At 53.4% G+C, this 15651-nt stretch overlaps 1 protein-coding gene across 1 annotated transcript in view; it reads right to left on the reverse strand.

Annotated features, from left to right (window-relative positions):
* Window positions 1–222: 222 nt before the first annotated feature.
* Window positions 223–15651, reverse strand: part of BCAS4 (breast carcinoma amplified sequence 4) — a 90422-nt gene continuing 74993 nt past the window's right edge. Inside the window, exon 5 of the mRNA XM_050807489.1 lies at window positions 223–4809. Within this exon, the coding sequence (XP_050663446.1) occupies window positions 4687–4809 (123 nt within the window). The 3' untranslated portion in view covers window positions 223–4686. The remainder of the gene's footprint in view (window positions 4810–15651) is intronic.

Raw genomic sequence — 15651 nt, forward strand, 5'->3', positions numbered from 1 at the left:
CTCCAATGTGTTTACCTATTTCTTCAATAGATTCGTTTTATTTTACTTTTTAAGACAGAGTAACACTTTGTCACTCAGGCTGGAGTGCAGTGGCTGCACAATCTCAGCTCACTGCAGCCTCAACTTCCCTGGCTTGAGCAATCTTCCTGCCTCCCACCAAGTAGCTGGGTCTACAGGCAAGAACCACCATGCCTGGCTAATTTTTGTATTTTTTACAGAGAAGGGGTTTTGCTATGTTGCCCATGCTGGTCTTGAACTCCTGAGCTCAACCGATCCGCCCATCTTGGCCTCCCAAAGTGGTAGGATTCGTGTGTGAGCCACTGCACCCGGCCAATAGATTCATTTTATACATCAAACTCCTAATAGATTTGCAATTTTGGAATTGTTCCAGGTGTGCTGAGTGAGGTATGGAGCTCTATTTTTTCAGGTCAGCCAATTGTCACAACATGAAAACATCTTAGAACAATTCAGGGCAAACCACACATTTCTGCCAATCAGATACAACCCCCTGGGCTGCTGTCTTGAAACCTCTTGCTTTGGTGAGCACGAAGTTCACATCCGCTGGCAAAGTGGGAAAGGGGTTGACCGAAGAGCCTTGCTCTTGGGAAAAAATCTGTAGTGACCTTTCTACTGGTGTCCCTGTCCAACATCGACCACAAAAGAAAAAGACTGGCAGGCCTTGGTGGCTCACGACTGTAATCCCAATACTCTGGGTGGCCAAGGTAGGAGGATCACTTGAGCCCAGGAGGTTGAGACCAGCCTGGACAATATAGCAAGACCCCATCAAAAAGAAAAAAAAGATCAGATCACCCTTTCCTAGGCTGCAGTTACCCTTACCAAGGGGTTAGAGGCCATCAATAGTCAGCAACTGAGGACATCATTGACTGGACAATGGAAACGTCAGGCACTTTGCTTTAATGAGGATGCACACGAAGTCACCTGGCACAAGGACAGTGCAGCCGCTCAGAGGACTGAGGTTGGGGGTTCGTGGCAAGGCGCAGTGTCCCGGCCTTCCTTCCCAGGTGTCTCCAAGTGTCCCTTAAAGCTCATTGTTTGGCAATGCAAATCCTAGGAACTTTGGAATGGCTACTTCCAGTTCATTTGTCACCTTTTCCCCACAGATTTCCCTGTGCAACCTCACCCCTCCTAACAGGACAGAGAGAGCAGCCTCTACTCTCCCATGACTTCTAACTCTGACATGTAAGGGCAGTTCCTGAGTCACTCACTGTTCAGGCCCTTGGATGCCGCTGGTCAACTGAGAAATGCAGCACAATCAACCCTTTCCCCATCGCAGCCGGGGCCCTGCAACAGCAGCCTCCCATTACTGAGAGCCCCTCACCAGTGTGCCCAGCACGCACACAGCTCACCTCGTGTCACCCTCACCACAACCTATCAGGCCAGAGCCATCCTCATGTCTTACCGCAGGGGCGGCTGGACTCAGAGCAAGCGAAAAGCCCGGCCCACACAGCTAAGAGGCGTGGGAGTGGACAGTGCCGCCAGGCAGGCTAACCTCAGGGCCATGCTCCTAGCTCTCTGCTTTAGGACACTCAACGTTGCTATGGCTTAATCACATGGGATTTCCTTCCAACTCTCCCCGGCCCCTGTTTCAGGCGCGGGGAGTAGAAAGAAGCCTGGGAGTGCCCAACACTCAGCAGATACTCATCCTTCTGGAAATGAGTGTCCTCAAACGCTTGTCTAAAAACTTAACATTAGCTTCCTCCTTTTTCTTTTTTTTTTTGAGACAGGGTCTCGCTCCATTGCCCAGGCTGGAGTGAAGTGGCACAACCTAGGTTTGCTGCAACCTCCACCTCCCAGGTTCAAGCGATTCTCATGCCTCAGCCTCCCGAGTAGCTGGGACTACAGGGGTACACCACAGCACCTGGCTAATTTTTGTGTTTTTAGTAGAGATGAGGTTTCACTATGTTGGCCAGGCTGGTCTCGAATTCCTGACCTCAAGTGATCTGCCCACCTCGGCCTCCCAAAGTGCTGGGATTACAGGCATGAGCCACTGCACCCGGCCAACTTTCCATCCAACGCATGCTCTCCCTGAGCACACTGGGGCATGCAGAGTGTCCAAGCTCCCTTCGATAAAAACAGTCCCAGCCAATACAACACAGGCATGAGAATGCATGATCTACAGTGACACAGCAACAGGGACACCTCCCAAGGTAACATCAAGCCAATGATGCCAGAGACAAGAGATGACACAACATAGGTACACATCCCGTGTGTCCTCTCTATACAGCGCACAGAAACTAGAAACTCCAGCCCATACGGTTAGATGTCAGTATGCTGTCAGCCTGGGGTGGGGGTGGGCATGGGCATGGACCAGAAGGGGGCATTAGGGGGCTACTCAGTGCTGATAATGTTGGTTGGTTGGTTTCTCAGTCTGGTGAGGCTTAAACAGATGCATTCAGTTTGTGAAAAATTTAGTGAACCACTCAGGCACCCCTTTCTGTAAAGTAAATTATACTTCAATAAAAGTTTCTGCCAACACAACATTTTGGGAGGCCAAAACGGGAGGGTCCCCTGAGCCCAGAAGTTCAAGACCAGCCTGAACAATATAGGGAGACCCTGTCTCTACAAAAAATAAAACAAACGTGAAAAGTTGCCAGGCATGGTGGTGCACGTCTGTGGTCCCAGCTACTTGGGAGGCTGAGGAAGGAGGATCACTTGAGCCCAGGAGTTTGAGGTTTCAGGGAGCCGTGATCACACCACTGTACTCCAGCCTGGGTGACAGGAGTCTCATTAAAAAAAAAAAAAAAATTGCAAAAGTTACCTCAATAAAAAAATGCTGGCCGGGCATGATGGAGCACACCTGTAATCCCAGCACCTTGGGAGGTCAAAGTAGGAGGATCACCTGAGGTCAGGAGTTCGAGACTAGCCTGGCCAACATGGTGAAACCCCGTCTCTACTAAAAATACAAAAATTAGCTGGGCGTGGTGGTGGGCTCCTGTAATCCCAGCTCCCTGGGAGGCTGAGGCAGGAAAATAGCTTGAACTAGGGAGGCGGAGGTTGCAGTGAGCTGAGATCGTGCCACTGCACTACAGCCTGAGTGACAGAGTGAGACTCCATCTCAAAAAAAAAAAAAGAAAAGAAAAGAAAGAAAAATGCCGACTTTTCCAGAAACAAGGGGTCTACCTATATCTTTTAATTCCAAAAATTGTCCTAAACTATTTCCCTGCTTTTCTGTTTTTAATTAAAAAAAAAAAATTTAGCCAAGGTCTCACTTGGTTATCCAGGCTAGAGTGTAGTGGCACAATCATGGCTCACTGCAGCCTCAACCTCCCAGGCTCAAGCAATCCTCCCGCCTCAGCCTCCCAAGTAGCTGGGACCACAGATGTGCACCAACACACCCAACTAACTTTTGTATTTTTGGTAGAGACATGGTCTACGTTGCCCTGGCTGGTCTCAAACTCCTGGGCTTAAGCAATCCGCCCACCTCAGCCTCCCAAAGTGCTGGGATCCCAGGCATGAGCCGCTGCACCTGGCCTCTACTCTCTCTTGCCAGATTCAACATTTTAGGCTTCCTTGAAAAACTTTTTTGGGGGGTGGGGGACAAGGTCTTGCTCTGTTGCACATGCTAGGGTGCAGTAGAACAATCACGACTCACTGCAGTTTTGACCCCCTGTGCATAAGCGACCCTCATGCCTCAGCCTCCCAAGGTGCTGGGATTACAGGCATGAGTCACCTTGGTCACGCAGATTATCTTGAAATTCTAATGCAGGTCTACAGTTCAGTCCTGTATGTGCATAGCGGACTTGGCTGTATGTATGTGTGTGTTCTTGGCTCTTCCAGGAATTCCAGAAATACCCATTACAGGTTGAAGTCACCGTGAGAAATCTGGAGTGTTAGGACAATAGCAGGAAACTCATCTGCATGGGAAGAAATGCGGGTAAACAAGCGTTTGAAGACCCTGGGGGTCCTAATGACCTCTGCATTCTTGCTGGGAATCCAAAGGCCGGGACTATCCCCTCCCCTCAGCTAGAGCCTCATAAACAGATGCCCAGGATCAGGCCCTCACAGGTGACACACATGAGGAACCTTCTGGAAAACATTGCCCAGGTGAAAAGGAAACTATCACTCCCCATCATTCTCACACCAGACCAGGACTGAGCTCTCGACACCTTTATTGGAAGGATCCTCAAGGCTGTGGGCACCGAGGTCTAGAGGCAACACAACCAGCACCCATCCACCTATCCACCCACCACAGTGGCAGAGCGCACCCCGTGCAAAACCCCATCACGGAGAGGACCATAGAGCCGCTGCAAAGCCATCATGGAGAGAAGGAAAGTCCCCACTGTCCATCAGCCCCGGCCAGGCCTGGCCCCTCAACCCCTGTAGAACCCCAGGCAGGCCAACGTGGGAGGCACCACACGTGGGTTCCAACTGCTTCTCCAAACCCTGTAGTCTCACATGAGGCAGGGAGGAAATCTGAAAATGGCAGCAGCCTGGGCGCGGAGGCTGCTGCCGGTGATCCCACCACATTGAAAGGCCAAGGCGGGTGGATCACTTGAGCCCAGGAGTTTGAGATCAGCCTGGATAACATAGTGAGAGCCCATCTCGACATTTTAAAAAATCTCTTTAAAATATAAAATAAACAGCAATACAAAGAAAAAAACCCCCAAGCTGCAGCATGTACACAATGTCACTTTTCCAGCATTCCTGATGGGAAGACCACAAAGCTCACAGAGGCCGAGGGCAGGTGCGGGGGTGGTGCTGTGCCTCCCTGGCGTCCGCAGGAAAATAGTCCTCCGTCCTGTACAGTGTGGGCAGCTCATACGTCACGGGTACTGGTGCAGGCGACTTCTGGAATGACAAGAAATGGTGCTCTATCGGCAATTTGGATCCACTTGTTCCATGACCCAGGAATTCCCCGTCTACAAGTTCATCCCGCAGGACTCACACATATGACCAAAGACTCTGAGCTCCTCTAACAGCACTGCCTGTGACAGCCAAAGCTGGCCACCCAAAGGGACCAAGACATCCATGTCATGCCCTCTCCATAACGGAATACCCTGTAGGCATCAAGAAGAGCCAGGCAGCCCAGGCACAGTGGTTTATGACTGTAATCCCAGCACTTTGCGGGGGCCAAGGTGGGCGGATCACTTGAGGTCAGGAGTTTGAGGCTAGCCTGGCCAACATAGTCAAAGCCTGTCTCTACTAAAAACACAGAAATTAGCCAGGCGTGGTAGCGCACACTTGTAATCCCAGCTACTTGGGAGGCAGAGGCAGGAGAATTACTTGAACCCGGGAGACGGAGGTTGCAGTGAGCCGAGATTGTGCCACTGCACTCCACCTGGGCAACAGAGTGAGACAATGTCTCAGGGTGAAAAAAAAAAAAAAAAAGAGCCAGGCAGATCAATATGTTCTGGCAGAGAAGGACTAAGAAAGCAAGGTGAGAAGGGCAGACATGTGACAAAGGGACCTGTACCGACACGTGACAGCTCTGCAGGGCCATCCCAGAGCCTGGGTACAGTGGCTGTGGTTGGTAACATGATTTTTTTTTTTTTTTTTTGAGACAGAGTCTTGCTGTGTCACCCAGCCTGGAGTACAGTGGTGCCATCTTGGCTCACTGCAACCTTCGCCTCCTGGGTTCAAGCGATTCTCCTCCCTCAGTCTCCCAAGTTAGCTGGGATTATAGGCGTGCGCCACCACGCCCAGCTTTTTTTTTTTTTTTTTTTTTTTTTAGTAGAGATGAGGTTTCGCCATGTTGGCCAGGCTAGTCTCAAATGCCTGGCCTCCAGTGACTCGCCCGCCTCAGCCTCCCAAAGTGCTAGGATGACAGGTGTGAGCCACCACGCCTGGCCAGGACTGATTTTTCTTCCACTGTGTACCCATCTGTGCTGCCTGGAGTTCCTGCCATATGCATGTGCTACTCTTTCAAAAAACAAAACCATTTTAAGAAGTGCTTCCTCATTTCTGGTGAGGATTTTTGTGGAGGGAGGCGGGGAAGGGGAGATTTCCCATTGAGCCGCTCACTGCGCGCTGGCTGGCGGGCTCCTGCAGGCTGCCGAGCGTCTCCAGGAAAAACCAGGTTACCAACAACCACCCGGAATGACGGCTCTCAAACTTGGCCATGCGCTGGAATCTCCTGGGAGTTTTATGAAATACTGATGCCCAGGGCCCACACCAGGGAGTCGGATGTCACTAGTCTGGGGCATGGCCTGGGGGTGGGACATTTCACAGCTCCCAGGTGATTCTCGTGCAGAGTCCAGGCTGCAAGGACCGTGGCCTGCACCAGAGGAAGGAGAGGGCTCCTGGGCTGCTGTTCCTGGTTGGAGCTGGTGGAGATGAGCAAGGATGCAGGGCCAAGGGGGACAGAGGGAGGGGACCTTCTCACCACCCCCGACCCTGTCCCCCAGCTCTCTGCACTGTCTCATCTCCTGGCTACCTCTGCCCACTCTGGCTGAGACCCAGTTCTGGCTACAGCTGAAAGCTGGGTGCCAGTGCAGGGATATGGGCTCCAGACTGTGGCCAATGACAGCTCCCCAACTGCCAGACACCTTTGCAGGCCCCTTCCCGTGCTCCCTGCTTCCCTTCCCTCCCCTCCCTCTGCACTTGACACCACGACCCCAGTGCAGAGGGGGAGATCAAGGCTCAGGAGGTGCCCTACCCCAAGTCACACATCCTCCAAGCATCTGTCCACCAGCAACTGACTTACAGGGCACCAGGCCAGCCCTGTCCTGTGCGCTGAGGAGACAGCCATGAACAAGACAACCGTCCCAGCCTTCATGGGGCATGGCACTCACTTAGTGGGGACACAGATGAACCAGGAGAAACAATGCCACCCTATGATGTGGGCTAATGGCAGGATGGGCACAAAGGCCTGGGGAACCCAGATGGGGCCTCAGCTCATCCTAGAGGGTTGGGGGAATTTTGGGGGCTGAGCTGTCTAGAACCTTCACAGCCTCAGCAGCAGCTGGCCAGGAGTCAGGAGAAGTGGGGTATAGCGGTGCCAAGGGCCGGTGTTCCAGGCCGAGGGAACAGCCTGCGCTGAGTGGCTGGGGTGTAGGACTGTGGGGATCAGCGCGTAGACAGGGAGGAAGCCAGACAACGGGCCGGGGCCACCTGCGCTCACGCTTGCAAGCCAAGCTATAACCTTGATCCCAGGAGCACTGGGGGCCTTTAAAGCTCCCAAGCGGGAGGCTGGGTGTGTGATGAGGTCTGCGCTTCAGGAACAGCAGGGAGAGAATACACTCTAGGGGCGAGAGTGGAGCCACGAGGAGGCTGTTGCATGTGTCCCCCGAAAGTGAGAGTGGCTAGGTAATCACGTCTGGGCTCCAGGGCCTTGACTTCCCACCATACCACACCGAGCCTGTTACAGAAGGGAGCCATCAAAGGATCTTACATAAGGTGCAACACGCTCTGACGTCTAGGGACCTCATCCCAGCCTGCGTCACCACCTCCGCATCTGGAAAACCAGGACAAGTGACGCAACTTGGCCAAGGGTGAACCTCACACACGGCAAATGGAACGTTCTGCCCAGCCAATGCTCAGCCACTCTTGGCTCAGCCTGCTCGGGGATGACTCGGGAGATGAGGCCTATTCCCACCTGCCCCTCTTCTCCTAGCACGTTCCCGAGCTATCCCTGCCTCTGTGGGTCAATGGACACACGTCCCCCTGATGGCACTGCAATCAGAACACAAACAGGAGCTGAGCCACAAGATACATCTCCAGCCAGAGGGCTGCGGCTGGTGGGTACCCACAGGTGTGGGATTTCACCCTCTTCCTTTTTAATGATGGCCTGAGAACTGGCTGTCATAGTATCTAGAAAATGCAACATTCGGCCGGGCGCAGTGGCTCAAGCCTGTAATCCCAGCACTTTGGGAGGCCGAGACGGGTGGATCACGAGGTCAGGAGATCGAGACCATCCTGGCTAACACAGTGAAACCCTGTCTCTACTAAAAAATACAAAAAAATAGCCGGGCGAGGTGGCGGGCGCCTGTAGTCCCAGCTACTCGGGAGGCTGAGGCAGGAGAATGGCGCAAACCCGGGAGGCGTAGCTTGCAGTGAGCTGAGATCCGGCCACTGCACTCCAGCCTGGGTGACAGAGCCAGACTCCGTCTCAAAAAAAAAAAAAGAAAAGAATTTTGGGGGCTGAGCTGTCTTGAATGCAACATTCAAGTGAATCATGGGAGTTCAAAGCCCACCCCTCTCATCCTGACACATGACTAGGAGCCAAAGAGTGTTCTGTGATCTGAAAAGAAACGGCCCTTCTTCTCCTGGTCCTGAGGACCCAGGCAAGGGTCAGTGACCAGGCCAGGCCAGAGCCAGTGTCCAGCCCAGCCAGGCGGCCTCTCCTAGGCCAGCTGGGCCTCATCCGAAACCCCTGTTCCTTTCTGAAATGGTTCTATGAAGAAGGATGGAGTTTCTGTCTCCTCCCTCAAGGAGATGGATTCTAAAAATGGAGGAAAAATCAATATCCTTATGAAGAAGCCAAAGAGAAGGAGTGGTGAGAGGCTGCTGGCAGCTCTAGATGTGATCGTATCTTCAGGCCTGGAGAGAACTAATGCAAGGAACTCCCAACAATCACATCCCTCCTGGTGACAGAGGGGAAAGGTCCTCCCTGAATTTGGACAAGGGGGTTGCAGGGAGACAAGCTCTGTCGGTGTCTGGCCAAACGTCACAATGGATTACTGAACAGCTGTTTCCTGTGCACTCAGAAAGGAAGTCAATCACTAGGAGCCCCCAGGGGCTCCACGGAGAACAAGCATGCTTTCCCTTTTCAGGAGGGCCACTGCTCTGGAAGACCAGACAAAAGGCTGCAGAGGCTGGTGCCGCTCCACATCCACTCAGGCCCAAGCCTCACACCTGGGAGGACATGCTGGAGACACGTGGGTGAGTAACCACAGCTCTTTGGAGAATGGGGCTCAAGTCAGCCAGGCAGGAGCAGAGGGGCATGAGCCAGGCAAGGGGCAGAGGGGCATGAGCCAGGCAAGGGGCAGAGGGGCATGAGCCAGGCAAGGGGCAGAGGGGCATGAGCCAGGAAGCTCAGGTGTTTCCTCTTCAGACCAAAACACAGTCTTGGAGAACGGTGGGCATGGGTGGGCGCTGTATCAGCCTGTCTGTCCACTTCCCCTTGGGGTGCTAGCATCTTGATTTTATTTTATTTTTGAGACAGAGCCTCGCTCTGTTACTCAGGCGGGAATGCAATGGCGCAATCTCGGCTCACTGAAGCCTCCGCCTCCCGGGTTCAAGCGAGTCTCCTGCCTCAGCCTCCCGAGTAGCTGGGATTACTAAAGGCGCCCACCACCACATCCGGCTTATTTTTTTGTATTTTTGTAGAGACGGGGTTTCACCACGTTGGCCAGGCTGGTCTTGAACTCCTGACCTCAGGTGATCTGTCCGCCTCAGCCTCCCAAAATGTTGGGATTACAGGGGTGAGCCACCACGCCCGGCTGCATCTTGATTTTTCCAAGGGATCCCCTCGTGCCCAACTCCCCATCTAAGCAGATCCCCACCCCCTCCACAACTCAGGTTGGGGCTAAGAGCAGGCCCAGCCCATGTGAGCAGCTCACCCTCCACCCACGGAGGTGAGTCCAGGAGTGAGCATGTGACAGGGCCACTGCGATTCTTGCTGCTGGGACAGGGATGCTCTCCCCAGAGGTTCCTGGGAGTTCAGGTGACGGGCCACTCCTGCCACCCCACCAGGGGCCCGCCTGAGAATGAAGCCCGCGCAGAGGGATGCAGAGTTGGAAGACAGCGCAAGACAGAGTCCTGCCAATATCACTTTGAGCACATGAACCCTATTTTGCTGAAGACTGGAATTACCCTGGGGCTTTTCCTGTTCATGAGCCTCAAAATTCTCTTCTTCCTTTAAGCCACGCTCACCAGGGTTGCTTGTAACTAAGAGTCCTGCCTGAAATAATAAACCCCCAGGGGTGGCAGCAAGTGCTTTGAAACCAGCCGCCTGAATCAGCAGATGAGGGCTGGTGTGTGAGGCTGAAAACAACCAGATGCCTGCAGGGCTGTCAGGCTGCAGACGCCCCTGGCGGATGGACAGGACCACGCCCCGGAGGCAGACCCCCTCACTGGCACACCCGCATGCCACGGAAACCACTTTCACACCCATTCTCTCTTGGATTCTCATGGCAGCCTGCAAGGGAGGAGTCGCTGTGTCTCAGAGGTCCCAGGAGGGAGACAGCAGTGGAGCTGGGGTCCACTTGGGCCTGTCCAGCTCCAAGACCAGTCCTTGCCCATCACGCTACAGGGCTCCTTGATGGAGCAGCAAATTCAAACCCTAGGGTTTTCACCCTTGAAAATCTCAGAGGGGACTTCAGAGCTCTCCACCTCCCGCCCCTCCGGCTCCCCACCCCCTCCTCCCGTGCCGCAGGCAGGAATGTTCTCTGCTCTGGGATAGGATAGGTCAAGACACAGAAACCTGACTCGGCTGTGAGCTCCTCCCCAGCCTACCCCAGACCAAGGCCCGCCTCTGCCAGAGGGAGTGCTGGGGCGCAGGGCCTGGCTGCTTTCTGAGTCTCCCCACACCCCCGCAGGTCCCTGCATCCACCCTGCACACCTGAGTTCCCAAACCTGCAGTGCACAGGCCAAATGCATGTGTGCTGGATCTGCTTCGTGATTTTGTAAAAATGGAATTAACTTCAAACATATAAAAATCAGATTTCCCGTGAAAAGCAGACTGCCGGTTTCTCTTGGAAAATCAGACCGTTGGGCGGCTCCGGGCCCACAGTCCCTCATGGCTGAAAGTGGCTGAGCTGAGGAGCCCCAGCCCCTGAGATCCCCACAGTTCCTGTGACCTGCTGCGTCTGGCCGAAGTCTCAGAGTTGGCCCCAGCAATCCGTACCACCCAAAGGAGCACCCTTTGTGCTCCTTTTCGCACAAAGACCTCAAACGTTTGTCACAGCATGTGATAGGATGAAGCCTCAGGCCCCGGCTGGGTTCACAGCCTCTCTTCTGAAGCCCCCCAGTCAGAACAAGCTCTGCTCTAAAGCCACGCCCACCACCTCAGGGCCTCCGTTTGCCCTGTGCTGCTTTGTTTCTACAAACCCTCCACAGCCCCTCGCCAGTCCTGGCCCACCCGCATCTCCCTCTTGGGAAGCCCTAATCGCACATCCCTGACCCTGCATGGTTTTCAGGTCAGGGTCAGTAAATGTTTTCTGTAAAGAGCTAGACAGTAAATATTTTACGCTTTGCAAACCACAGTCTCGGTCACAACCACTCACCTCTGCCCAGGTAGTATAAATGCAGCCAGAGACAATATGTAAACAGAAGGCATGGCTGTGTGCCAATAAAACTTTATTTACAAAAGCAATGGCAGGCTGGGTGTGGTGGCTCATGCCTGTAATCCCAGCACTTTGTGAAGCCAAGGTGGGCAGATCACCTGAGGTCAGGAGTTCGAGACCAGCCTGGCCAAAATGATGAAACCCCATCTCTACTAAAAATACAAAAATTAGCTGGGTGTGGTGGCAGGTGCCTGTAATCCCAGCTACTTGGGAGGCTGAGGCAGGAGAATTACTTATACCAGGAGGCGGAAGTTACAGTGAGCTGAGATCGCGCCACTGCACTCCAGCCTGGGCAACAGAGCAAGGCTCCATCTCAAAAAAAAAAAAAAAAAAAAAAAAGCTGTGGCAGGTCAGATTTGATCCCAGACCATAGTTTGCCTCTGAATTAAATCTATCCTCCCAAATAGAACAGGAATGACAAACCCTTGCCTATACCTCCCTACCAAGCAGGCACTGAATAGTAGGTCATCAGACATGGCTACCCAGTTGCAGGGCCAGGCCTGCCTCGGTGACCATCCTCGGGCCTGACTTTTATGTGGTTGGCTGTTCTTGGGTGACCACTGCAGCCCCAGCCAGTGCTGACTCGCCCAGAACAGGCAAGAGGCACAGGTCAACATGGCTGCTGGGCCCAGCATCCTCCACCCCAGAAGGAGGGGCGGACACACTGCACCTGTACTCGCAGGCTGGGATCCAAGGTTGTCCAGGGTCTGCCCCAGCCACCCACAGCCCCACCAGAACCTGGGCCAGCCCCTGGGAGCCTGAAGCCTCAGGCCAGCCAAGTGGAGGAGCTCAGGTGCCTGCTGTCAGAGGCCCACCTTCATCCCCCAGTGCACTGGGCACCCCCAGTGCCAGGGAACTTGAGAGAGGCCCATCCTACTGTGAAAACAACCATGCCTACTACACGCCAGGTGGCACTACTTCTAACCTCACAGCACTCTTTTTTTTTTTTTTTTTTTTTTTTTTTTTGAGGCGGAGTCTCGCTCTGTCGCCCAGGCTGGAGTGCAGTGGCCGGATCTCAGCTCACTGCAAGCTCCGCCTCCCGGGTTCACGCCATTCTCCTGCCTCAGCCTCCCGAGTAGCTGGGACTACAGGCGCCTGCCACCTCGCCCGGCTAAGTTTTTGTATTTTTAGTAGAGACGGGGTTTCACCGTGTCAGCCAGGATGGTCTCGATCTCCTGACCTCGTGATCCGCCCGTCTCGGCCTCCCAAAGTGCTGGGATTACAGGCTTGAGCCACCGCGCCCGGCCACAGCACTCTTTAAGGCAGGGTTTCTCATCCTCCTCAGCCTCACTTTCTTCCTCTACAAAACAGGGATAACGCCGTCAACTTCACTGAATCCTGCCTGGAGCACGGCAGTGAGGCTGGAGGTGCTGCAGCTACCTTGAGACCAGGAAGACAAAAGCCACATGCTAAGGATGGCAGAACAGCAGCCAGGAGAAGCCTGGGTCCCTGACTACCTCCTTGAGACACCCTGTCAGCTCAATGGGCCACCTCAGTACCTCTTGTCACAAGTAGGAAAAAACACCAACCTATTTGCTCAAAGCACCACGTGCAGCCTGATGTACACATCCTCTTGTTCTCATGATCCCTCTGTTCATAGCAAGCCACCCAGGTCACACAGAGAGTAAATGCACTGAGCCCAGGACTCAAGCCCGGGTTGTTCAGATAATGAAATCAAAGGATCAGGCTGAGCATGGCAGCCTGCAATCCTGGCCTTTGGGAGGCCAAGGTGGGAGGATCTCTTGAGTCCAAGAGTTCAAGGCCAGCCTAGGCAACATAGCGAGACCCACCTCTACAAAAACAAAAACATTAGCTGGTCGGGGTGGCACATACCTGTAGTCCCAGCCACTCAGGAGGCTGAGGTGACAGCATCACTTGAGCCCTGGATGTCGAGGCTGCAGTGAGCCGTGATTGTGCCACTGCACTCCAGGCTGGGCAATAGAGCAAGACTCTGACTCAAAAAAAGAAAGAAAGAAAGGATCACCCAAGAAGCGACAACTGCTAGATGCAAAAGCAAGCAGATGAGGAGGAGAAGCAAATCTCAAAAACATTCCAAAACAATTCCAAATTGCCTGCGTCTGCCCCTCCTCCCTTGAGTAGGGCTGTACTCCAAAGAGCAGGGCATGGAAAGTGGGGAAAGCAACTGCACAGTGGAGAAACCTGGGAAACATCACTTGGGCCAGGTGACCCACATCCAGCAGCATCAGTGCTGAGCCATGCTGAGGTATCCCTGCTATGATGTGATGAGAAGGGTGCTTTACCTCTGTGGTCTTCCTCCCCCAAACCCACAGCCCTGATCTAAGCATGAGAAAAACATCAGATAGGCCCTAATTAAAGGGTATTGTTCAAAATACCTACCCGATATTCTCAAAACTGTCAAGGTCATCAAAAACAAGGAAAGTCTGAGGCTGGGCGTGGTGGCTCATGCCTGTAATCCCAGCACTTTGTGTGGGTTTTTTTGTTTTGTTTTGTTTTGAGATGGAGTTTCTCTCTGTCACCCAGGCTGGACTGCAGTGGCATGATCTTGGCTCACTGCAAACTCTGCCTCCCGGGTTTAAGCGATTCTCATACCTCAGTTTCCCCAGTAGCTGAGATTACAGGTGCGCGCCACCACACCTGGCTAATTTTTGTATTTTTAGTAGAGACAGGGTTTCACCATGTTGGCCAGGCTGGTCTTGGACACCTGACCTCAAGTGATCTGCCCACCTTGGCCTCCCAAAGTGCTGGGATTACAGGAGTGAGCCACCATGCCTGGCCAATCCCAGCACCTTGGGAGGCCAAGGCAGGAGGATCCCTTGAGCACAGGATTTCAAGGCCAGCCTGGCCTACATAGGGAGACCTCATCTCTACAAACAAAACCCAGAAAATTAGCTGGGCATGGTGGCATGCACCTGCAGTCCTAGGTACTTGAGAGGCTGAGGTGGGAGGATCACCTGAGCTCTGGAGGTCAAGGCTACAGTGAGCCATTATCTTGCCTGCACTCTAGCCTGGGCAACAGAACGACACCCTCTCTCCAACATAACAACAACAACAAAAACCCAAAACCAAGAACACCAAACCAAACCAAACCAAACCAAGAAAGTCTGAGAAACTGTCAGAGGAGACCAGGCTGGGGAGACATGATGACTGAATGTAGTATTGGATCCTGGAACTGAAAAAGGCTTTAGGGAAACCGAAGCAACTATGTTCATCATGTGTCAGTGTTGGTTCCTTAGCTGTGATAATGCACACAGTAAAATGTTAACAACAGAAGCAGCTGGCCGAGGGGTACAGAGACAGTCTCTGTACTATTACAGCAACTTCGCTCTAATTCTATAATTTTTTTTTAAAGCCAACAGAAGAAACAGATCAGTCTCACTCCATAAACCAAGCCCCAGCCTCTCTTAATTCAACCTCAGTGACCAAGAACGGAGCATTTACAGAGTGCCCAGCCCACAATGGGACCTTCAGGGTCACAGAGCATTCATCCTCACAGCAGCTGGGAGAGGCAGGGATCCTCCATTCCACTTTGCAAAAGGGGAAACTGAGGCTCAGCGAGTCACTTGGCCATACCCACTCAGCCGGGAATTGGCAGAGCTGGGGTTCGACCCCAGGCCTGCCCAGCTCCAGCATCTGCACTGTCCCAGCACACAGGCACCCCCGGAGCTGTGTGGAGCTGGGGGTGAGCTCTCAGTCAGGAACCAGGATGTCCCTTCAGCATCTGCCCTCCAACCTCAGGACCCTTAGGGGTTGCTCGATCTGTTCCACTCAGAGAGCACAAATGGGTCACCTTTGGTCAGCATCCGGCTTGCAGACGAATTTAAAAATGAGTTCGTGGCCGGGCGCAGTGGCTCACGCCTGTAATCCCAGCACTTTGGGAGGCCGAGACGGGCGGATCACGAGGTCAGGAGATCGAGACCATCCTGGCTAACACGGTGAAACCCCGTCTCTACTAAAAAGAAGTACAAAAAACTAGCCGGGCGAGGTGGCAGGCGCCTGTAGTCCCAGCTACTCGGGAGGCTGAGGCGGGAGAATGGCGTAAACCCGGGAGGCGGAGCTTGCAGTGAGCGGAGATCCGGCCACTGCACTCCAGCCTGGGCGACAGAGCGAGACTCCGTCTCAAAAAAATAAAAAAAAATAAAAAAAATAAAAATAAAAATAAAAATGAGTTCGTTGCCAACAGTGAAGAACTGGGATGTTCAAATAAACAGAGTGCCTATTTCTCTAGAAAAACTGAGCTATCTGGCCACCGTGGGCCCGCATTCCCACAGGGTGCAGTGAGCTGCCCCATCAACCAGGACACGTGCTGTCTGCTTTGTCACCGTCCCCGCCTGGGCTGCAGGACCTGTGGAGCCCTGTGGGCATCCAAGCTGGCAGTGGCTCCCGGCTCACAACGCCAGGCCAAGGCTCCATAAGGCTGAAGAGG

The sequence above is a fragment of the Macaca thibetana genome, chromosome 10 (genome assembly GCF_024542745.1).
Source record: "Macaca thibetana thibetana isolate TM-01 chromosome 10, ASM2454274v1, whole genome shotgun sequence".
In the NCBI taxonomy this organism is placed as follows: domain Eukaryota; kingdom Metazoa; phylum Chordata; class Mammalia; order Primates; family Cercopithecidae; genus Macaca; species Macaca thibetana.